Source organism: Python bivittatus, unplaced genomic scaffold, assembly GCF_059951505.1.
Source record: "Python bivittatus isolate LINGU-HERP-01145 unplaced genomic scaffold, Pbiv_v1 ctg000200_np1212, whole genome shotgun sequence".
Classification (NCBI taxonomy): Eukaryota; Metazoa; Chordata; class Lepidosauria; order Squamata; family Pythonidae; genus Python; species Python bivittatus.
The window spans coordinates 2,687,929-2,712,907 of record NW_028277040.1 but is presented as its reverse complement, the minus strand read 5'-3'; the positions used below and the strand labels follow the sequence as shown (position 1 = coordinate 2,712,907).

Here is a 24,979-nt window from a genome sequence, read left to right as displayed (position 1 = left end):
GTATGGCCTTATAGAGTTATCTAAAGCAAGTCTGTGCTCCTGAGGAAGTAGACAGGGTCCTCCAACCTGTGAGCCTGACTGCCAGTCTGTTACATCCAGGCCCATCCTGGATGCTTAAGGCTGCTTGGGAGGTGAAGGGAAGGGAAGGAGGCTGTAGTACGCCCTCTACTTAAGAGGCCATCAGTGGGCCCAACCATCCTTCCAGTCTCCAACCTTCCCTTTCTAGGGACTGATGACCTGTGGTGGAGCCAGGGTGGGAGAGGTACGTCCATTTTGATGCTTCTTGATCTTGAGGTGTCACACGTGCAGCCCTTCCCTTGTGATGTGATGCAGAACATGACTCTCTCCCCCCTCTTTTTTTAACATCTACATGAAGCCATCGGGTGAGGTCATCTGTCAGTTTGGGGTCAGGTATAATCAATAGGTTGATGATACCCAGTTATGCATCTTGACCCCAGGCCAACCAAGAGATGCTTTCAAAGTCCTGACCCGGTGCCTGAAGCCTGTGTGGGCCTGGATGGGGAGGAACAGACACACATTCAATCCTAACAAGATTGAGTGGCTTTGTTTGTTTGCCTCCCCCCCCCCCAGCCCAGTTCTGAGGACATCCCACCTTTAGTTTTAATGGGATTCCACTTCCCCATATCAGACTGTTGCACAATCTGGGGTCCTCTTGAACTCACAGCTCCTGCTTGAAGAGCAGGTGGTAGCTGTCACCAAGAGGGCCTTTGCACAGGTTCACCTGGTGCACCAGTTATGCCCATTCCTGGATTGGGAGGTGTCATCCCTCCCAGATAAACCAGACAGGAAACAAGACAAGATGAGCTAATTCTACTTTACTGTAAAGCTATGTTAACAGAATCTTGCAAGTCTGAAAATACAAATCTCCCAACCTCCCTATTTACAGCCTGAGTAGTTAGGGTGGGTCCTTCCAAATTTCTTTCTCTGGTTGTTACTCTGTTGTGGACTCCTTTCTCTTTTATCTAATTGTTCCCTGGGCGGCATCTCTTCCCGTCTTCCAAGGTCATTCTCACACTCCATCACAGGAGGCTCTTCAGATAGTCAGAAAGCAGCAGCACAGGCAGTGATAGATGTATTCCGTATGTGCAATGACCCCGTTGCTTCGCAAGCAGTGCTGGCTACCAGTTGGCTTCCAGGTGCAATTCAAGGTGCTGGTTACACCTACAAAGCCTTTCATGGCTACTTAAGGATCATCTGTCTCCATATTTCTGCATATCCGATGGGGTCAGTTAGAATGGGCACACTCTGGGTCCTGTTGATTAAGTAATGTCACCTTGCAGCATTCAAGAAATATGCCTTGTTGGTAATGAATGATTCCTGCCCTCTGGAATGATATCCTGCCAGAGATCTGTACTGTTCCATCCTGATTTTTCACAATTTATTAAAAAAAACTGGTTGTTCTCCAAGCCTTGGGTTAGGATGGTGGTCGAGCCCCTTTGGTTTGGGTATGGGGTGGTGGTGGTCTGTGTTATGGGGTTGGTTGCATTCTCTTTTTTTAGTATTTGTTGTTTCTTTTTAATTCTCTTTTAATTGTAAGAGTTATTGTGGTGTTGGGCAGCCTCAAAATTGAGAAATTAAATTAAATTAAATTAAATTAAATTAAATTAAATTAAATTAAATTAAATTACTAACCTTGCTTAATTTTTCTCAAGATCAGCCAGGGTCAGCCAGGTGGTGCCACCTGCTGGGGCCTTTAGGTAGGGCAGGTTCAAACAAGTTGGAACTTCTTGCCTTACTGAAATACTCAGCACAGCCACTGTATTAAGTCAGGGAAACATACAAACTTAGTTCAGGTTTTCCTATGAACGCCGGATAAACTGTCAAGGGAAAAGGTACATTCTAAAATCTTTTGATATTTAAAGAAAACAGCTTATACCTCTTCAAATGTGTATTTTTCTGCTTTGGCTTTGTATCTACCAACTACATTTTTTTTTTAATATTTACTGTAAGAAGTTTACGGTACCAAACTGGGAATTCTCTGAAAACCCAAACTGTAGGTTGTGTGTTAGGAGAAAGATATTACAGTGGGCAGAATTATTTTTCATTAATTTTATGGTACCTGTAATTGCTTCAGCGAAGAAATATGTCTATAGTGCATATCTGAGGTGCCTTTGGGAAGAAGCAGTTACAAATTGATGTGTCTCCAACATATTTTTGCTTGCATATTAAGTTTGAGAAACTTCCTGCAGAACTCATCCCTCTAGACCTGACTGTTATAGCTGATGTAGCCATATGCGAAATACATGTTAAAATGTGTTTAGTTATCTGCAGGTTATTTTTAGATTCAAAAGTGCCATTTTTGAACTGAAAGCTCTAACACAAACTCTAATTCAACATAGGGTCAGGCTAGATGTGAGAGAATCAATTGCCTTGGTTTTTGAAGTATGGCTCAGGGTCAGACTGGAAGTGATCAGGCAGCCGGGCTTGCTGTTGACAGATCGTCCTTCCTCTATATGCAGCATCTGTCCTGGTGCTTGCCCTCTGGATTACACCCCCCCGCCCCCCCTTTGATCAGACTTGCCCTGACCCTGCTGGCCTTTCACAAGGCATGAAAAGCCCGGCTTTGCCATCTAGCCTGGGGCTCTGGCAGTGTGGGTGAGCCTGTTTTATAGTTAATTTGAATGTGGGATGTTATGGATGTTCTTGGTGGCTATGTTATGCTATTTACGTTGTTTTTTTTAAAAAAAAAATTGGTTGTTTTTATTTCACCTTTATTTCTTTTTTCATTGTGAGTCGCGCAGAGTCGAGATGGGGGGGTGGCATATAAATGTATTAAGTCAATGAATAAATAGATAGAATCCAAGAGCTGGAAGGGACTTCCTGCTCAGTGAAGGAATCCCAACGTGTCCCAGAGAGGTGGATGCTTGAAGCTACTTGAAGCTACTGCTTGAAGCTACCTAGTGAAAAGGTGAATTACACCTTTTGGTGTAATTGGCTCCACTGTTTGCTCTTACCGGGCTTTGCCTTCCTGTAACACAAATATCCTGACTCCTGCCATTTCATAGAAGATACAAAACCTCAATCAGGGAACCTGCGTAACCAGTTTCCCCACTTTGCTCTCAGAGCTCTGTGATTCAGGAAAGGACTCACCCTAGTCCAAGGCTGGTGGAGAAAGGTTTTTGGGACAACGGAACCTAGGGATAGGGATACAAGGGGGAGAAGGGAAGAGTTCCTGTCACTCCTTTCAATGTAAAGATCAATCGCACTTCCTTCTTTATAGAGCTGATAAGTGTGTTGGGACCCTTTGCCTCATAGCCACCTAGCTGAACCTGAAAAAAGGACCTCTAGTATGACTCTTAAGCTCACAGATACATTCAGGCATCTTAGATAAGCAATTCTGTTTCAGCTTCAGCCACAAAACATAAAGCACCTAACAGGGCTGTTCTAAGGACCGCTGAGACTGCATAGATTCTTCATTCTCTTAAATGAAAGATAAACAAAAAAATTGGTTGGGGATAACTTTTCAGGAAGTATATTCTGTGAAAACTGGGTTTTTTTCTCTGCCTTCTCTCTTTATTTTACCTTGTAGTTTGCATCAGTTTAGTTGTAAATCTTTCAGACAAAATTCATCAGGGTTATTACTTGTAGTAACTAGTAGTATTTTACACTTGTCTTTTCTAGCTCCTTCTGATAATTCCACATCATAACGATGTATCATTTAAGTTTTTACCAACCAGGTGGAATCAGTATACAGGATCTTGCTCACAGAAAAAACGAATAGGAGACTTCAAGTGCTTATCTTGGAATAATGACAAGAAAAATAGGTTCTGCAAATGTAAAGCAGGAAGGAGGAAGAGGATGAGGAAGAAGATCAACTAGACTTTTTTACATGCACAATATTCTTTCAGTGATGGAAGACACACAACCGTGAAGCTCATCAGGAATAACACCTAGACATTTTGCAAGTTAGTTTTCTGAAACGTTCTTAGTCTTCCAATCACTCAATATAAAAACACAAAGGATATTCTCATTTAAGTTTAAAGGAAAATCATTGGTGAGAATTCATGCTTTGAGCACAAAGGCAGCTGTTCTGTTTTCTCCACGGAAAAAACAGTCAATATTTCCCCATCACGTGGTGTGCCTTTGCAACCTGATTAATGAACCAGTTGTAAAGTGGTATTGACTGCTAATATCACTCTTATCACAAGCAAATTGGTATTATATCTCCCAGTAATCCCAGCATTTTCCTCAAGAAGATAAAAGAAGCAGGTAAGATAACACTGAGACCGAGGTTATCGAGTCATTGATTCATTTTTTTCTAGGAAAGAAATGCGTTCTTTCTCCATTTTATACCTAGCATTTTGAAACAAAGCAAAAATCCTTGGTAGCTAGTTTCTATCTTTGTGAAGACAAAATCTCAGGTAAAGGGACCACTATTATTTTTCGATGGCCTGGAATCACTTGTTTTATTTTGAATTGCAGCTTTATATTTTATTATAAGGGGGGGGAGGAAGCTTGATTTATGATAAAAATGGCTACCCAAGATTAATCAGAGTGCTATGTCTTTTTTCAAACAATATTGTATTGTAGAGGGTTCTTAATGCAGATTTTGGAATAGGCGATAACTTAAAAACTGTTAATTACACAACACTTTTAGATACAGCACTCTTACTTTGTTTCTCTCCACTCTTCCTCTAAGTATTTCTTCTTTGTTTTTTGTTTTTTGTTTTTTGTTTCCATTTTAACAAGTATTTAATAACACAACCATGAAGAAAGAAAAGAGACCCAGGAAAAAAATTAAAATAAAGGGGATTTACATACTGAGTAAAATACTCTGAAACATCATTAAAATCTGGCATCAGTAATTAGCAAAGGTAGCCAGTATAATAAGAATCATCAGTTTAAATAAACCCTTAATAAAAGTTTCTATATATTTTTTGAAAGCTTCCTTATTATAACACGATTCCTTATGTTAAGAGAAACTCAAATTTTGGATGAAGTACCAGTCCATGTGCAGAGTTATAATCCATAAATGGCTTCTAAGTTAAATTGCATTCCATGTCAGAGTCTTTCTTTCTGTGTACTGAAGTGTCTCCTAGGACTGACTTACAGTACTATACCACATCCTTTCCTTTGTTACATAGAAACAAATAATGATAAACCAACTCTTCTAACATTAGATAAAGCGGTTCTTCAACTCTTTGGCCAAAGACAAAACAAACTGATAAACAATATACAGAAGAGCCCACCCCAAACTACATAAACATAGCTTCTAGTTGTCATCCCCTGGGTGAAGTCCACCACAGGACTTTCCCACTGAGTTGCTTTCTCTGGTTACAGCAATATTCCATCCAGCAGTTACCGTGTCATCTCATGAACTGATTTTAATCCGTTTCATGCTTTAGATTCAGGTATAGCACTCCACTCAAATCATTATGTATAGAAATTTCAACAGCAACACCCTTAAATGTTTAGAATGGAGCAAGAGTTGCCTATAATAATTTCTTGGATTGAATGTCAAAATCTTGTAAGCAAAGCATTTTGCTGAGAAGCAAGGCAGAATTCTTTTACTGATATTGTCTCAAAATCCAGAACACATAAACAACCAATTTATTCCTCTACCAATGAGTTTGATCCTGAATCACGGAAGATACAATAAGAAATTGGCTCAATCCATTTGTTCCAGAAGTGGCTTGAACAAAAAACCTTAAAGTTGCAATTTCCAACTGAGAGGCTGGATGGCAAAATGGTGCCTTCATTCATTCATTCATTCATTCATTCATTCATTCATTCATTCATTCATTCATCCATCCATCCATCCATCCATCCATCCATCCATCCATCCTGCCTTTTTTATAAGAGCTCAAAATGATATATGTAGTGCTCCATCCTCTTATTTTCCTCACAACAGCATCCCTATGAGGTAGGTTTGTTTGAGACAGAATGACTATAACTCAAAGTTAACCTGTGAGCTTCTGTGGCTTAGGGTGGAATAGAACCTAGTCCGCGCTGGCTGGCTGGCTGATTTATTTATTTATTCAATTTGTATAGCTGCCCATTTCACATAAGTGACACTGGGTGGCTCACAAAGTAAAAACACAAAAAACAAATACAAACAAATAATCAAAACAATAACAACAAAAACCATTAAAACACATTAAAACCCTTTTAAAAATCTGCAGGAGAGTGCAATCCATCTTACAAACAGTGTAACCCTTTTTCTGGCTCCATCCCACCACTGGACCCTGAGGCACGATGGCAAAGCCATGTCTTCAGGCCCTTCTGGAGAGTCAATAGAGTCAGGGCCAGTCTAACCTCAGGGGGATGATGTCCCAAAGGGCAGGTGCCACAGGTTTTATTTTTTTTTTTATTTATTTTCAAATTTGTATGCCGCCCATCTCCCCCAATGGGTGACTCTGGGCGGCTCACAATAATAAAAAAGAAAAAACACAGGATTCTCCAAACATGGACATAATATATAAATAGTTAAAAAACATATATAAAAATGACCTAAAAATCTCCTATAATTTGGCCCTAAAAAACCTGTAAGATGCTGGGGGGGGGACAACCCCTCACCCCACCAGCCATCTCCACAGGTGCGGGCCCCCCTCTGGCCCCCAGGCCTTCTGGCAGAGCCAGGATTTGATCTCTTTCCTGAAGGCCATGAGGGAGGGGGCACACCACACCTCAGGTGACAAGATGTTCCATAGGGCGGGCGCTACAGCAGAAAAGGCTCTCTGCCTAGACCCCACCAATCGAAATTCCTTGACGGGTGGGGTCTGCAACCTGCCCCTTCTGCTGGACCGAGTGGGGTGGGCTGAGATGACCGGGGCGAGGCAGTTCCTCAGATAACCTGGTCCCATGCCATGAAGGGCTTTAAAGGTGATTACCAACACCTTGAATTGGACCCGGAAACAAACTGGCAACCAATGCAGCTCACGCAACAGGGGTGTTATACGTGCCCTCCTAGGGGCATTAAGAACTGTCTGCACCGCTGCATTCTGTACCAGCTGTAGCTTCCGGATACTCTTTAAGGGTAGCCCCATGTAGAGCGCATTACAGTAGTCCAACCCGGAGGTGACCAGGGCATGAGTGACCATGCGGAGGCCCTCCTGATCCAGGAAGGGGAGTAATTGCCGTACAACACGAAGTCGTGCAAAGGCCCCCCTAGCCACGACTGCCACCTGCTCTTTGAGCAGGAGTCGTGAGTCCAGGAGAACCCCCAGATTACCCACCGGGTCTGTCTGGGGTAGTGCAACCCCATCAAGAACCAAAGATGACAAGCTCCTAGATCCTGAGGCTTCCCGTATCCACAGCCACTCCATCTTACCAGGGTTCAGCTGAAACCTGTTGTCCCCCATCCAGGCCCCCACAGCCTCCAGGCACCACGAGAGGGCAATCACAGCATCACTTAAGGCACCTGGGATGGAGATGTATATTTGGGTATCATCCGCATACTGATGATACCTCACCCCATGGTGCCGGATGATCTCACCCAGGGGTTTCATGTAGATATTAAATAGGAGCGGTGAAAGTACTGACCCCTGTGGCACCCCACAAAGTAGGGCCGGGGGCTAGACCTCTCGCTCCCTATCAACACCGATTGGATTTGGCCTTGGAGAAAGGAGCTGAACCAGCGCAACATTGTGCCACCCAGCCCCAACTCCTGCAGCCGACCCAAAAGGATACCATGGTCGATGGTATTGAAAGCTGCCGAGAGGTCAAGAAGAGCAAGGATGGATGCACTATCCCCATCCCGCTCTCGCCAGAGATCATCTAAAAGTGCGACCAGTGCTGTTTCTGTCCCATAACCGGGCCTGAATCCTGACTGATAGGGGTCCAGATAATCCGTTTCCTCCAATATCCTCTGAAGCTGCTGCGTGACCACCTTTTCCACCACGTTTCCTAAAAAGGGAAGGTGGGAGACTGGACGAAAATTGTCCAGGAGGGTGGGATCTAGTGAAGGTTTCTTGAGGAGGGGGCGGACCAAAGCCTCCTTAAAAGGCTTCGGAAACACCCCCTCCTGCAAGGATGAATTAACCACCGCCAAAACCCACCCTAAAGTCACCTCCTTGGTAGCTTTAATTAACCAGGAGGGACAAGGATCTAAACCACAGGTGGTCACGCTGACAGCCCCGGTTCTCCTCCTGCATCCCATCAGATGACACTCCTTAGATGATGGGACCCATAACAAGCCCCTTCTGCCAGATCTGACGGGATGGGTAGATGTAACCAGGGAGACGTGGTCCTGCAAATAACCCAGTCCCATGCCATGTAGAGCTTTATAGGTCATTACCTAATACCTAATGAATTGAACCTGGAAGCAAACTGGCAACCAATGCAGCTTGCGGAGCATTCTGTACCACCTGAAGCTTCCAGATGGTCTTCAAGGGCAGCCCCATGTAGAGCACATTACACTAATCCATAGGGGTGATGACCAGGGCATGAGTGACTGACAACAGAGCCTACAGATCCAGGAACGGGCGCAACTGGCGCACAACCCTAACTTACACAAAGGCCCTCCTAGCCACGACTGCTATCTGCCCATTGAGCAGGAGACGTGAGTCCAGAAGGACTCCCAGATTGTGCACAGAGTTTCTTTGGGACAGTGTCACCCCATCCAGCACCAAAGATGGTAGGTTTCTGGGTCCTGGAGGTCCCAAAACCTAGAGCCACTCAATCTTGCCGGAGTTGAGCAGAGCCTGTTGTTCCCCATCCAAACCCCCACAGCCTCCAGGCACCGAGATAGGACATCAACAACATTGCTTAATTTGACAGGATGGAGATGTACAGCTTTTATATTGTTGAAGGGTTTGTATGAGTAATTTATGATCTGCCAACAACACAAATAGATGTCCACCACAGATAAAGCTTAAAATGTTCTATAGCCCACAATCTTCCCAAAGTTTCATGCTCAATTTGTGATTTCCTCCATTCCAGAAAGAAAGTTAATCGTTAGCATATGCAACAGGCTTCTTTGATCTGTCTTCCTGATCTGTAGCAAGATGGCACCTAGTTCTACAGGACTGGCATCAATCACGACAAAAGTTGATGTGCTCAGATTTTAAATAAGACAGAAAGTTTCTTAGTTAATCCATCTTTCAGCTGTTGAATTGCAGACTCAGCTGTGCAGACCAGTGCCAAGTGGCTCCTTTTCAAGTCACCAGGTGCAATGGTTCTGAAATTTCTGCATAATTAAGAATAAATATATTGAGACAGCCAAAGGTAGCTAAAAAAGGATAAAACAAATCCAGTTTTTCAGAAATTGGGGCTTGCAAGTTTAATTTCGTCAGCTGATAAAAGAGATAATAATCTCTTCAAGATCAAAGTAACATTAGTCATAGAGCTCCTCAACAGTTGCTGTGTAGATAACAACATCATCCATATACCCCACAATGCCAGGAGATCCTGCAGGAGAGAGTCCATCACCTTTTGATAAGCCTCAGGGGTACTTACTGTAAGAGTCCAAATGAAAATTTACAGGGAACTGTAAGAAATACAGCGGTCATAAAGGTTGTCAAATGGTGAGATTTTGGACCCAATTCTAATTGCCAAAAATCCTTGGCAGCAGCTAAGTCAGCAAAACTCCATGCACCTTGCATTGCATCAAAATGTTGCCTGTTGTTCGTAAAGGATGGTAGTCCTGCACTACACCTTGTTATGCCCTCTGATCAGTACAAAGATAGATTTCATTAGTATCTTTCTTTGGTACTCTATATGTTGAATATCTTCATGTATTTTAAAATACTATTCTCCCACATTTTCTCTAGTGCAGCATTCACAGCTTCTACCATGGCATATATGTATTAGGTGCCATGCAACAGGTGCAATGGGCTCATCCACTGTGACTCTGTGAGAATATTCAGTATTTTGTCCAAGCCCTTTAAACAAGAAGTTGTACTGTTCCAACTAACCCAGTTGACTCTGACCATCAGCATCAGCACGTGATATCATCCACAGAGCTTTCTTTCTGAAGAATATAGAGGGCAAAGCTAGTTTTTCAGCCAAGTAGTGACTCCTTTGATAACATACTCCAGGCCTGCACTACGTAAGACTTGTGGCCACATGTGGTCTGCCAAGCAGCCTTGTGTGACCTGCTGGTGTTTTTTGAAAATTCAGGAAATCCAATGTCTAGTTTTTTGCAGCCACCTTCACCCAAAGGACATGCTGCCAAGTGCCTCCAATGCCTCCAGGTCTCACCAACACTGCCAGCTTCATCATTGCCACCACACCACTAGCTGCTGAACAACTGATCAGTGTGTCAGCTATTTTTTTGTGGCCAACAATTTCTTCAGAATCTACAGAAACAATTCTTCTTCTTTACCATCTTCTTTGTCAATTGTCCTAACAACCCTTACGCATTTGCTCCTTGGATATGTTAGTTTTAGGTCCTGGTAACAAGATGCATCCCTGGCTTTCTTAGAACAAACTCAGGCTGATCATTCAGTTTCTTTGCAGTAGAAACATTTTTTTTTTTTTTGCAGTAGTATTTATACATTGTTCTCTGAAATGGTGCAATAATCCACAGTGATAATGAGAAATTTCCACTGTGACTGACTTGAATCCTGGAACAGTGTCCCCAGAGACCTTCTGATCACATTTTGCTGGACTTTTTACCACTTTTTGCTGATACTTCCACAATTAATGGAAATATTTAAAGAGATATTGCCTTGAGCCAGCTTTCTTACTGATCACTTTCACATAGTCTAGCTACAGTAAATGCTTCATCCAATGTCACATCTTCCTATTGCAGTTATTTATCATGCAATGTTTTGTGAATGCATTTTCTCTCCACTAGATCTCCTCTGCTTCTAAGTCTTCATACTCACATGATTTAGCTAATTTCCTAAGTGCAGTTATAGATTCATTACTTGCTTATATTCTATGTCCATATTTAAACCCTTCCATTACAACATTTCTGTGTGGAATGAATATTTAACAAAAGCAGCTTTCACCTGTGAAAAGCTGCCTTTTAATCCTTGTAAGTGGAAAAGAATCCATTGTACCAGAGCTTTAAGCAATACAGCAGTGCAGCCTTCAAAAGTATCTTCTTCCTTGTCCAGTTTGATAGCAATTTAATAGAATATGAAAGCATCCAGCCAGACCTTGTACTCCGTAAACAGATCATCTGCATTAATATTCAGCAGCTGGAAGAGCAGCAAAATTGACATGATGCATGTTCATGTGATCTTCCAGGATCCCACCTTCATCATTAGTTGTTTTATTCTTTCTTAGAGAGTTCTTGACACAGACTCCAGAGTTAAGTTGGAACTTAGAATCCTTAATGATGTAAGTTTTAAGATAGGACTCTCACACTTCTCTATTTAATCTCTCTCTCCCAACTTTTCTCAGTCTTTCTCCTTTCTGTCTGCTGCAACGTCCCCTAGGATTTGTAGTACTGCTCTACTCTACACTGCATATTTAAAAATTTAACATAGACATGGACTGCAGGTTCCCGACCCTGATCAGTTCCCTTATTCAGGCAGTTTGATTTGTCTGTCTTTTTAATCTCAGTCCTTGTTATTTGCTTGATCCATGATCTGGCAGTGACTTTCTATGTGGTTACCTAATTTTTGATTAGGGCATATCTGCCCTTCCAATCGGTCAACCATACAATCAACCAATATTAAGGCGGTATAGCACTTTGGATAATAATTCAGGAAAGATGCTTTGAAGTGCAGTGGGGCTTGAACACAGCACTTGTCTGCAACCCTTTAAAGCAGCTGAATTTTTCCCCATCATGTGGCATGTCCCAGAATCATGTGCCTGCCTTATGAACCTGGAAGAAGCCCTGACTGACTGAAAGAGTTGCAGATATGTGCTGCTTTCATGCTCCCATACACTCTGAAGCACTTTTTTCTGAATTATTCCCAAAGTAAATTCTATTTGTGCTATGGAATTCTATTTTCTGCTGGATGTCATTGCAGTTGTCATAGCATCTGGAATCCTGCTTGCACAATGCTCCCCATCACATGCAAGTTTGTACCTAATTGTCTCTGGGGTCTTAAAAGCAGATTTTTATTTTTCAAATCTTCTCTGAGGTAATTTTTTTTTTAACTGCAACCCAATTCCATGACATGTTAAAAGTGACCAAAAAATTGTATCAGAGTTACATGGCATAGTATTCATACAACTCTGGCGTGTGAAGTATTTGCTGAGAAGGTCTAGCATAAGTATCAACTGTGATGCCCTTCATTAGCTGAAATGGCTTCCTCATGAGTTTTCCTTTTATACTCCTAATCTAATACTTATTTCATGGTTCATGCCTCATGTCTGATACCTATTAATAGCATACAGTATAACTTATGATAACCTCTTGCTTCCCAAATTGTAAATATAATCACTATGTTTTTCTGAGATATACATAGCTAAAATGCAGCTGTAAGCATCTGAAATATTTTCTTTAAATTTTTTTCTATCTTCTTTAACAACTTTCTGGGTTGAATCAGAGAAGGAATTTATGACTCACTGTATGGCCTTTCCTGGCTCTGAGCACTACTGATAATAATGTCCCTGGATACTAGCATCAGAGGTAGGGGAAGATAGTTTCTGTCACAGTAGTTGTCTTCCTCTTCTTCCCCAGGCTTTTTTGACTGACTGGCCTGTGACCAAATTATATACAGTATATTTTTAATGCAGATTTTCTATTTTGTAAGTCACTAATAATCTCAACCAAATTATGCAAGTAGTGTTTCCTATGTATAACAGTCTGTGAGAATGTCCTTGAGAGACAGGAGGAGGAGGGGCCACAGACTAGACTAGGCAATGGTCAGATAAGAGGTAGCTTAGCCCACAGAAGCAATGGGAGCATGGCAAAGTCTCAAAAGGGACCCTCCCTAGTTTCTTGGACTATAAAGGTGAGTGGGGGAGAGATGTACTTTCAGATTTGCAAGATTCTCTTACTGTAACCTATCAATAAAGGTAGTGTTAGTACTCATGGTTGTTGCTTCTTGTCTGGACTACCTTGAAGGGCTGACACTATGTCATAGGGAGCTTCACTGAAGATCTTTTCCAAAAACATGGAGAGATAAGGAATTTCCTCTCTGAATATCAGGATGCCTGAAGATGGCTTTTATGGTTAATATTTTTGCAAGGAGAGGTTTTAAAAAAATGAATAGAAAAAGCATTGTTAAATATTCTTGAAAATAAAGGATTCAATTTTGGCTTACATTTAACTAAATCAGTGCTTTGGGAATTTTTCATCTATTTTATTTTCAGTTATCATTGTTTAGGGCCTGTAAATACAGTAGTACATAGTACATTAAATAGGATGTGAGGGGATTCTGCTTCTGCTGGTGATTCTGTTTGTTCATTTGTCCAGCATGAGAACTGACAAATGTTCAAAGTTCAGTCTGTTTTTACATAATGATAAGGAATGAGGAATCAGATCTCCTAAGACCTTTCTCCTGTCTGTGCATTAGCACTTGATCTAATTTACAACAGCAAAAATCTGTCTGATGTCCTTAACCTAATCTGTCCCCTTTTCTAAACTCTTGGCTCTTCAGCACATTGAAACTGGGATGATTAATGGCACACTTTTTTTTTTTTTTTTTATGGCTTCTATGTTTGGCTCCTGACTTCCAAGTCACTGAACTGAGATATATTATCATGCTACTGTGGTCAATCAGATATGAGAAACCTAATATTTCAAGTGTTTTTAGGGGGGGAAGTGTTCCCCCCCCCCAGAAAATTACTTAGCTGGAAACACAGACACACTCATTTACACAAAAGAATTAATGGACATACATGAATCTGACATCAAGAGTCAAAACAAGGGCAAAACAATATTTCAGTTTCCTAGGATATTCTATGGCAGATTTTGAAGTGACTGTTTTGGAAAAATGAGACTTTAACAGCAACATTGAGTGAAAGATTGCTGAACTCTCATACATCAAAAGGCAATCTCAGAAGGTTTCAACAAACATAATTACATACATTAAGTAATGTATGTAACATACATTACAATTGTTAATTGATAAGGTACTCCTAGCCTCTCATGTAATTTGCATCTGCCTAACCAACCTACTGTCCCTTCCCCCCTGCTCTCATCCCACTTTAAATCCTACATCAGTCTAGCCTTCAACGCATATGATGAAGTGAGGTGCAGCTTATGAAAGCTTATGCCTTTTAATAAAATTTGTTAGTTAGAAAAGGTGTTACCAGATTCTTTTTGATTTCTTTGCCACCATGGACAAATGTGGCTCTACTTCTTCAACATCTCTTTCATTGGCTTCAATATCTAGCCAGCTCTGCTTCAGTCAGACATGTGCTGATTGACCCCTAACCTTGACTCATACAAAACTCTTACTGGAAGACATTACCTACACACTGAAATGCCTTGTATTATTAACACAGATCCCATAACACTTATTTATTAACAACAGCGTGGCATATATATTACCATTTAGAAGTTGAAATGCCAAAATGTCTATTTTGAATTGCCAATAAAGCTAGAAGCATGAAGAGAAAATTCCTGAATAATAGGAGGTTCTTTGATACAGACTTTTAATTTCTTATTAAAAAGTATTAGTACTAATTGCACAGTTCTGGATAACAAATATTGCTTTAAACCTCAATGCTTTTTTTTCTCTTCTTCCCTTTCTCTTTCCTTCTTTCATTATTTACAAAAGGGGAACCCTGTTGTTTGATAATTATGTCTCTCATTTTATTAATATTAGTATTTTAATATTTTGGCAACCTTTAAAAAAAGACAAACTCTGAGTTTGCAGGGAATAAGCAAGAAAAATTTAGCTTCAACCTACAGAGTAGTTTTAAGAATCAGAATTAGTGAAAAATATAAGCAAAACCTGCAGTTAGCATTTCCTTTTGGAAGGAGAAAACTACTACCTCAGAAGCTATGGTGTAAGAGCAAAAATGGTGACTCTTACTTGCTTGAGAGACTTTACACATATCAGTAATACTCACGAGGTACCCCCTCCCCACCCCCACCTGTACCTTTGAATAGATCTGATTCTTTCAGGTAAAGCAAACAACAACCTTCCATAAATCTGGAAAGAAAATGGGTTTCTATATAGAAAAAAAAGTATAGGATCTTTTGAGGGGAGGGATTAAAGATCCCATAGTTCAATTTTTGCACTTTCATGCCAAATGAAAGCATGGTCTATTCCTCTGTAGACATTGCTTCAGCATTAGCAAACTCCATACAGTCTCAAGGTCTGCTAAGACTAGGAACAAAGTCCAATGTTATTTTTTCCTTTGGGAAAAGCATTTTGGAGACAGTTTTAAAATAGAAATTTGTTCAAAATATGTCTGCTTATCTGCTGACTGGGACTTAGTACTGAGAAAAGTCTATAATTTAGATCGTGGGCTTTGTCAGGTTCGGTCAGCACGGGGCTTCGGGGAAGCTCGTAGCCAGCGAACTCCACCGGCGGCAGCTAGCGAGGGAAAGAGGAACTGAAAGCGCCGCTAATTAACGGGCCACCTGCGCCCAGCCAAACAGGAAAACCGCAGCGGAAGCTTTAACTATAGACTGATAACGGCGCGAGCCAACAATGAACGGGGCCGCAGGCAGCGAAACAAGATCGCGCGCAGCACAGAACCCGCGGGCTTGCACGTAATGGGGAGGGACCAACCCAAGCCGGGGGGGGACTGCCCATCAAGGACAATGGACCCTGACCGAACCTGCCATCATGGACAATCAAGGGGGATTATTGGGGGGCCGATAATCCGCAGCAGCAACGTGATCGCGGGGCGGGAAAAAAGCGCGGGAAGGGGGGAATATAACAAGTGATGCAATTGTACCAAGCCAGTCCTGGCTTTGCTTGTGACTACTACGTTACGCATGAGTAAACCTTCTTTGTGAACCACACGTGTCACGAGAGTTTCTCTGTCGAACGGGGCAAATCTCACAGGCTTGACCCTCATCACCAACCCCATCTAAAAGTAGGAATATGTCATGGATAATCCAGTTTTTGGTTCTTAGAGATTGATTGCTCCAAGGAGTTAGTACATGATACCTTTTCCTCCATCAATTTCAAGATTGGGTATGTGTTTGTGTTTGTATGTGTACAAATAGATAGATAGACAGACAGACAGATCAACAGACATCTCTCTTTCTCTCTCTCTTTATTCATATATTACTAAACAAAACATTCTCTCCAGTTAGGAAGATCTCTTTCCAGAGATATTAGAGAGCCACAATACACCTGGAAGAAGCCAAGAAGCCCCTGGATTTTACTTATAAAATCAACTGAATTTGCAGGCTCTCTTATCAGGAAACAAGTGAGTATAGGAGAATTATTTCAAATCCAATCTCCAAACCTTCAGTTTTCCCTAGCAAACTTAGCAGCAATGTCTTCTATTATTAGCTTCTGGCCCAATATTGGCTAACCAGATCAGTCAAACTGTCTTCATATCAATGAGCTTGGGGACTCCCAAAGAAGTCTATGTATGCAGAGTTAGGCTTGCAGCCCCTAATTATTTTCGAGAGGTAATGAAACATTTAAGTGTACAGAGGAATAAAATCACCAGGGAATACCAGGGCTGTAGGCTAGACTGGGAATTCATAACTGTCCAGGAAGAAGGTAATGACAGATCATTTCTACAACACTGCCAAGGAAACAGCATGGATGTGTCCATGAAGTAACCAGCAGTCCAGCTTGACTCCAAGGAGATGTTATCTTTACCTACTGCAGGATCACTTACCCAGCTATTTTGCGATGGAAATGGGGGGCAGGCTGATGAGAAATGTCACTCTTCATTTCCCTGTTTTACTAATATTCTAAATAATTTATTTTACATTTTAATCATGAATGTTCTCCACTATGTATAGTTGACTCTCTAGTTTGATGATAAATCATAGACAATGTTTTCTTAACTACTTTCAAATTAAATGAGGATTGAGCATAGCACAAATGTTAAACAATAAACTCACCTTACATTGCTCACACAGCTCTAGGGGCAGTTGTCTACTTATGTTCTCTGCAGTCCTGACTGAGAAATTCAAACGTTTTGTGTAAACTCAGCACAAACTTCCCTGGTTTCTTCTAGTCTTTGCTGCAATTCTTATAGTAGTTTTGGAGGGGGAGGGGGGAGGGAAGGGCAGTAGATTTTCTTAGCAAGAGCTCTTGCAGTCCAAAGGGTTTGGGGATTCCTTATTCTTGATGAGTAACTACAACTCCTTTGCTTGTACAGAAGACCTGCTCCTGGTGCCTTTCTCTTTCACTTCTTCAAGCAATCTCCCTGCACTGACTTTAACGTGTCAGTCTGCCTTTCTTGCCCTTCTGAGTTGGCCTTTCTGTGTCACCTTCCTGTCGTGTGTGAATATGAGAATATTTTTGGATAGGGATACAAGAGTGTTGCTGTGTACATCTGTACGCTTTGTGCACGTGTGCTATATTGTCTGATGTTTATTTTTCTCTATTTTTATTTACTGCATTTATATGCCACTTCAATTGCTAATTACTTTGAGTGGCATACATATCTGGCATCTGTAAATTAGATGAAAAAGAAAAATAACAAAAATATAACAGTGAAAACCTGGAACACATACACATACACACTGGGGACATTAACTACATTAAAAAATACTCCATACCAGAGGGAACATTACAGCATCTCAGCCTCCCAAGTTCTGCTGGAACAGCCAAGTGTTCATGGCTTTCCTAAGACCCTTTGAATTTCTGGGGGAATGCTGGATTAAAGAGGACCAATGGTATGTCTAAGTAATCTTTTTATTTTCTTTTTATATATATTGTTTATTATCTGGTAGGCTATTATCTTGTTAACATGGATCCTGTGGTTTTGCACTACATTCATTGTACTGAAATTGTTATTTTTCTCTTTATTTATTCAGAATTTAAGTAAGGAAACAATAAAGAGGCATTTGTGTTGCTATTTGAGTTACCTAGCACTCAAATGGATTTTCTAGATATAGATCCATGCATTAATCTAACAAGAGACTTTTAACACATACAAGTGTCTGTATGTTAGACAATAGCATTTTAGCATTACTGTTATACCATCACCTTTTTTTAAAGGAATGATTAAAATGTACCTCCCCAACGTAATGAATGGTAGGCTTTGAACCACATGTTGCTTTAATGTTTCATCACATCCTTCCTCTACTGAACGTACAAATCTAATTAATACTTCCCATGCATGCACCCATATTTTATCGTTATAATAGTCCCCGAGGTACTGTAGATAAGGTTAGGCCCCAATGTGATTCAGCAAATATAACAGTTGATCAAGGAGTATTCCAACTAAATGTCCATAAACTAGCCTTTAATGTATAGGCAATCCTAACAGTTACAGTGTGTATATATGCACACAGATAACTATCTAATACCCACATACACGCATAGACATACATACACTTATAAACAGGAGAAGAGGTGACTATGGAGATGGGATTATAAATACCTGCACTTCAATTTACCACACTGCCACTGTCGATTAGATTGCAGAAACAAAACCATGCAAATAACTGAACAGACAAAACTGCAGATTCTCTCAGTTTGAGAAAACTGTTCTTAGGGCTGTTCTCCTTCTCCTAAGTTAGACATGTAATCTCTTGCTATTAACTACATTTTGATCATTTCCCTAAACAATTAAAACAATTAAAGCAAGCTGCAAGTAGCTTTAAGACTAAGAAATCTCAGCTCTTTCTAAACCCACATTTTGCCGAACAACTCAGGTTCTTCATAAAACTGATTACATTTCAGAGCAGCAGAAATGTGCTTGTAAAAGGTTTGTTTTGTTCTTGCAATCTAATCATCAAGACATACCACGTTAACAATTTTTGCAGGGCCCAAGCTTCAAATCTCAGCTGAGTTTTTTGCAAAGTCTCTCCATGAAGAACAGTTAAGATAAAAAGTTGCTAGATAGCTGAGCTCTGTGATATTCCGTGTTCAAGGTATGGCCAAGATATTTTTCTCCTCTAAAGAAGAGTAACAAATGATGCCTTCAAGGCAAGATGCATTGTACCCAAGGCTATTCAAGTTATTTGGACATGGGGGGGGGGAGAGAGAGAGAGGGAGGGAGGGAGGGAGGGAGGGAGGAAGGAAGGAAGGAAGGAAGGAAAAAGAGAAAAGAGAAAAGAGAAAAAAATAAAATAAAATAAAATAAATAAAATAAATAAAATAAAATAAAATAAAATAAAATCCACACAGGCCTTCTTCCTGGCAGTAGACTTACAGTAGGAGCAAATTAAATTATCCAAGTTTCCTACCCACTTTCATGACACATACAAAGCGGAGGCCATGTAACTGAGAGTAATGATAAGTCTGGTTCAGGGGACTTTGTGACTTTATGGATTTCAGTTCCATAAAATCCTTATAAGATTTCTATCATATCAGCAAAGCAAAGCAAAGATGAAGGAGAGGAAAAGAACCTCTGAGAAAGACAAATGAGAAAGACAATTTGCTGCAATAGGGGAAAAAGTCACCATTCAAGCATAGGGATTTTCTTCGCTATTCACTTCCCTGTTTCCTGTTGTGATCAATATAGGTAGGGGCTGCCCACATCATCTACTTACAAGGTGCATTATGTCATTATAGTCATTACGAGTACATTAGAAAGTGTTCAAGGGCTCTGAAATGACAGCTGAGTTGCCAAATTGCTGTGGCCTATTCTCCTCTAGCAGTGCAACATTTAAGGGCACAACTGATCACAAAAAGCACTCTTCACTTCCCTTTTCTTTTTGCCATCATTCAGAGAGTGAAGAGAAAGCCAAGGCTCCTACTGCTAATCTCTTGGTCTTCCACAGAAAGCAGGCATTCCACTTGCATATCTTTTGTACTATCACTCTAATGGGTTACGCTAAAATAGACATTTATGCATGAGTCAGAATAAAACACTCACCATATCACATGGCATTTTACTCATTCCATATACCTTCAAAAGACAACAGCTGAGTTCAAAATAATCTATCTTTGTGGCAAAAAGAATATGCAGCCACACACTCCTTAAATTCGAGACTAGTAACTACCTGAAACACACAGGCCAAAGATAGAATTTTTAAAAGCAGTCAAGAGCCATTCTTACCCCAAAAGCTAGCTTTTTGCCCAAGGGACAACATGACAGTAGTACAGGCTTCATTTTGCCTGTTTGTGGCAGAGCTCTCTTTTTGTGATTATAAGCAATCCAATACATGCCTATGTCCATCTTTAAAGAAAAGGTTGTATCAAACAGATTGTCAAGTGGCTACTGGAACAGCCCTGATTGAATATGCAAACTTTATCACAGAAGAGCTATAGCATAGGGATACCCCATTCCCATGACCCCCTGGCCCCCACAGCTCTCATCAAAGTAAGCAGATTCTTTTTCAAGAAGACAATCCTTCAAGAAATCAGGCTCCAAGTTATTTAAAATTTTAAGGCAAGCATCAGTATGTTGAACTGCATTCAGAAGTGGGTTACTTGAAGTCTGTTTCCATCATTCACTCTCAATTAGCAACATGTTTCCAAAAGGTCTTCCCATGGAGACCATACTTACAGCTTGTCATGGTAATCAAAACTAGAAGTTATCAGAAGACAGAAAAGAGTGGCTGGGCTACTCTGTCCAGGAGGAAAGGAGAACTGCTGGAGCACAGAATGAGTGGCAGCAGTATGGAATCTTATTCTGTTGCAGAAACAGGCAAATGCCACTAAGTTAACATTCTTAAGCATACATTTAGTAAGTCTACCTTACTAAAGTCCAAAAGATCTGCCCATTACTGGCAGAATATCACAGGGATATCTATTTTCTGAAACATGTGAACTCCATTGTTACACAAAGTAAAACTCCCAATCCAAGCCTAAAGCAACATGCTGGTTATACTTATTCCAGCAAGCCTATTTACTGCTTACCTTTTTTGGGGTTTCCTTTCCCTTCCCCCCCCCCATCCTTTTCTTTTCCTGTAGTGTTGCTTAGAATTAATTTTGATTGTGTTGGGTGTGCTTATTTTCAACTGTTTCATTTATAAGTCACTTTCATAGTTCAGTTTGTAAACTGGAAACCCACACATACATTGTTTTTTAAAAGATAAATAATCAGGTTTAATAATGGTTCTTGATAATCTCATGTTTGGGGAAATATCTAACAGGGTTGTGCAAAGATGTGATTTGGAGATTCGTCTGAAAGGTGATTCAGTTGAACCTCTGAATCAAATCAACTTTCTGAATCAGATCAGTGATTCAAGTTGAATTAAACTGAATGTCTTCAAATCAATTGTGCATGTTCAAAAGCCTTTAAACAATGATTCAGAAATTTGAGTCAAATCAATCTGAATTGTTAAATCTCATCAGAGCCAATCCAACTATCCTTACTATCTAATAAATGTTGATTGTTATTACCATTTCTAAGGCATTCAAAGTTTCCATCCATTAATACATGGTTCTTTCTATCTGAGAAAAACAGCCACATTTTAAATTTACCAATTGTTTTGAAGGAACAGTGACTTTTTTTCCAGCAATGTTTATTGGAAAATATATCAATCAATCATTCCCTGCATTTTTTTTTCTTTTCTGCTAGCAGGCAAATACATTTTTATTCTTACAGCTATTTTAGTTGTATCTTACATTTACCCTTCTTCAGCATATTTTTGAGAAAACAGGATATAAATAAAATAAATAAAAATAAACTAATATGACAAATGTGTCACCGTATACCACTTTTTATTATGTTTGGTGCACAATGTTTTAGAACAGAAAACCTGATAACGATGAAGGAAATTGTTTCCGAGTCTGAATTGGTGCTTAAAACAATCTAGAAGAGTTAGCAACTGGCTGGGGTGAACCTTCTCCCAAAAGACAAATGATACTTATTGATAAATACAAAATATAAAGGGGCTGTAAATGTGTGGTTTGTATGTATAGGGGATATTGCATTCTCAAGGCAGTGTGATTTCAAAGAGCTCCTGCTTTGTTCTGATGGTGTTTCTTTGTGTACTGTTGCAATCAGAGGTGTCCACGGGCTGTGGTGAAAAAATCAAGATGGCAGCCACAACAGTGCAACTGTGGCTGATGCATGTAAAAAAAACAAGTAGAGCTTTATACATTAAAAAATGGGTGGAAGTTCAGCTGCACCATCACAGCTACTCACTTGACTGAACACATCCTGCAGGCATCCCTAGAATTAATATTCCACTGCACAGATCCTCAAATGAAGAAGCAATCAGCTGCAGGGAATGTCTCTGCTGCGCCTCTGTTGGACAAATGGTTGGCAAGATGCGGTGGGAGCCTCAGGTGATTTAAGGATGCTGAAAAGGTAGGCCTGAGTTCAGCATCAAATTCAGATTCAGATTCAGATGAAATTGATATTTTCATGAAGAAAAAAGAAAAGAAGAAGAAAACAACAGAATCTGGATCCAGAATGCCATAGTATTTGGCTAGCTGTCTATGTATAATTTATTCAGGGTTTTGTTTTGTTTTTTGGTGTGGAAACGTTGCTTTTATCATCATATAGAAGTTTAGAGCTTGTAAATTGCAAGAAGCAGACAAATAATTCCCCTCCCCTCCTTTAAATTATCAATAACATACACACATATCACTGAAATGGGACATCTATTACTTACATCCATGAACTCCACATTAGCCTTTGGACCAGTTGTTTCATTCAATATTTTAATTGCTACAGGAATCTTCACACTCTCTCCCTCAGGAACCCAAACGCCCTGAAAAGTGATGAAAAAGTGAACAAGAGCATGTCTCAAGAAATAATAAAATAGACCTCTTTGACCACAATCTGACCATACCAGCACATTTTCAGACTGGCAGTGGGACAGCAGTCTTGAAGGTACAACCTAGTTTAGGCACCAGTAGGGCCGGTTGCACAACGCTCAGTCCTCCAACTCTTGCCAACCATTCCTAGCTTCTTAGTGGCCGCTCAGTTGATTACGAGAAGAAACAAGAGGGTTTATGGTAAGTTGAACATTTCTAAGAAAAGAAGGAGGTTCTAAGCTGAACATTTCTTAGAAAAGAAGAAGGTTGATATCCTTCTATTCAAGGGGCCTACTGATAACCAGAAGTCCCTAGCAACAACGAGTGAAATAATGCTGTCAAGGAAACATACCTTATACACAGTTCCAAAGGCCCCCGATCCAAGAACCTTGACACGCTTTAGCTCAGTTTCCTTCAAAATGCGAAGCTGTGCCTGATTTGGTGCTGTGCCGCTGGGCGTCAAAGGTTCTACCAGCTACAACAGAAGAGCAAGAAGCTATGAAAAGTACTATCCATAGCTGGATTTTTATAGAGTAGACACTGTTTTTATTTTGTCTTTCTTTCATACAGCTCCCTGAACTTGAGTTGCTTTGTGCTTTTATTTACTTTTTTTTATTATTTACTTATTTACCCAGCAAAATTTAAGATAATGGAAGCTGTCATCCCATATACAATTACTAGGAAGTAAGCCCCACTGAACTCAGTCGGACTTACTGTTAAAGAGGAAGGCACAGGATTGCACTGTCTTAACTGCAAAACAAGAAACAAATCATTTTAAGTTTCCAAAGAAATTAGTGGATTTGGTACATGCTTAATTCTGATTATATGTGCCCTGTAGAAATAACAATAAAGAAGGAAGATTTAAAGTGAGATAATTTGTTTCTTTGCTTGTTATAACCCGACTTTGATCAGAGGTCAAGACAGCTTACCCAGCACTCCCTCCTCCAATTTTTCCTCACAACAACTACCTTGTGAGGTGGGCTGGTTGAGAGAGAGCCATTTATCCAAAGTTGCCCAGGGAGCTTCTGTGGCTGAATGCTAGTCTTAACCTTAACCACTGCACTACGATAGCTCTGAGTGAACTTTTGGCATTTGACTTCAAAATGTTTGACAGTGATGTACTCCTTGTCCACATGAAGCCACTCCACGGAATGTCAATTTTAAGAATGAGAATGGATTTTCTTTCTCACATTTAAAGGTATCATTCTGAGTCCCATGATTTAATCACCTGGGCAGTATTTTCTTTTTATATTTTTAAAATTAAAATTCCCACAGTCAACAGAGACCGTATTCATTTAATAGGAAACCTTTTATAGTTTACATGTTTTGTTTTTTGTTTGTTTGTGTGTGTTTTCAAGTCCGTATTGTCTCCTGGCAATTGCCTGGGTGAGTCCTTGCAATTTTCTTGGCAAGGTTTTTCGGAAGGGGCTTGCCCTTGCCTCCTTCCCAGGGCTGAGAGAGAGGGACTGGCCCAGGGTCTCCCAGCTGGCTTCGTGCCTGAGGTGGGACTAGAACTCCCAGACTCTGAGGTTCTAGCCTGGTGCCTTAACTAGGACCAAACTGGGTCTCAGTACATTCTTAATATACCTGGCATTGCAAAAAATATATAAATTAATATGAAAAATGGGCTCTGCGTAAACTAACGCTTGTAATTCACTCATATTAACAATCCAAGATATCTCAGAAAGGAATTTAATACAAATACTTGGAGATTTCTCATCCAAGAAACTAATGAAATGTGATCCTAATAACTGAATAGGAAACAAGAGAACAAATGCCCCATCAGGCTAGGAAGAACCTAGAATAACCCCAAGCCGAAGTCAGCTGGGTGACTAGCCCTTCCTCTAAAAAAATTAGTGGAAGGTCGATAAGCAGTTTATAAATAAACTAAGTTAGCTTGCCAGTTTATAAAGAACAAACAGAAACAAGCATGTTTGTGCAGAACAAAACTGACTTCGCAACTGGTAAAACTATTTCAGGCACCACTTCTCTTTTACTGTAGGAATTATTCTGTTCTTGCAACATGTACACTGTTTTAAAATATGTCAGTTTCCTTAATTTTGACTGAGGCTTCTATTCCTCCTAAGCTAACACTAATTCTGCAGTGCTGACAAGTTAACTTATGTTTATTAAGACCACTTCCATGAATCACTGTTCAGATGAGATCTGACCCTGACAACGATCAACATACTTGAATGTTCACTCAGAACGTGCTCACCAATTCATCTCATTCATTTAGATCTTTTGTGCTCAGTTTTGTTGTTTTCTTTGAAGGAGTTGTCACTCAATTGTGGCTATTGAGCTCCTAGAAGGTTCAGATCAGTTACTGTATGTCCTGATGCATCAACCAACAGTGC

At 40.3% G+C, this 24,979-nt stretch overlaps 1 protein-coding gene across 5 annotated transcripts in view; it reads right to left on the bottom strand.

The window, feature by feature from the left end:
- The window catches only part of ERBB4 (erb-b2 receptor tyrosine kinase 4), a 904,250-nt gene that overhangs the window by 149,581 nt on the left and 729,690 nt on the right, over window positions 1-24,979 (bottom strand). For all 5 annotated transcript variants that reach the window (XR_015795175.1, XM_088135586.1, XM_088135588.1 and 2 more), the window contains 2 exons: window positions 22,975-23,097; window positions 22,478-22,576 (listed from right to left, as the gene is read on the bottom strand). Coding sequence is in view for 4 of the 5 variants with exons in the window: in XM_088135586.1 (XP_087991712.1) it covers window positions 22,478-22,576; window positions 22,975-23,097 (222 nt within the window). In the remaining variant the exon portion in view is untranslated. The remainder of the gene's footprint in view (window positions 1-22,477; window positions 22,577-22,974; window positions 23,098-24,979) is intronic.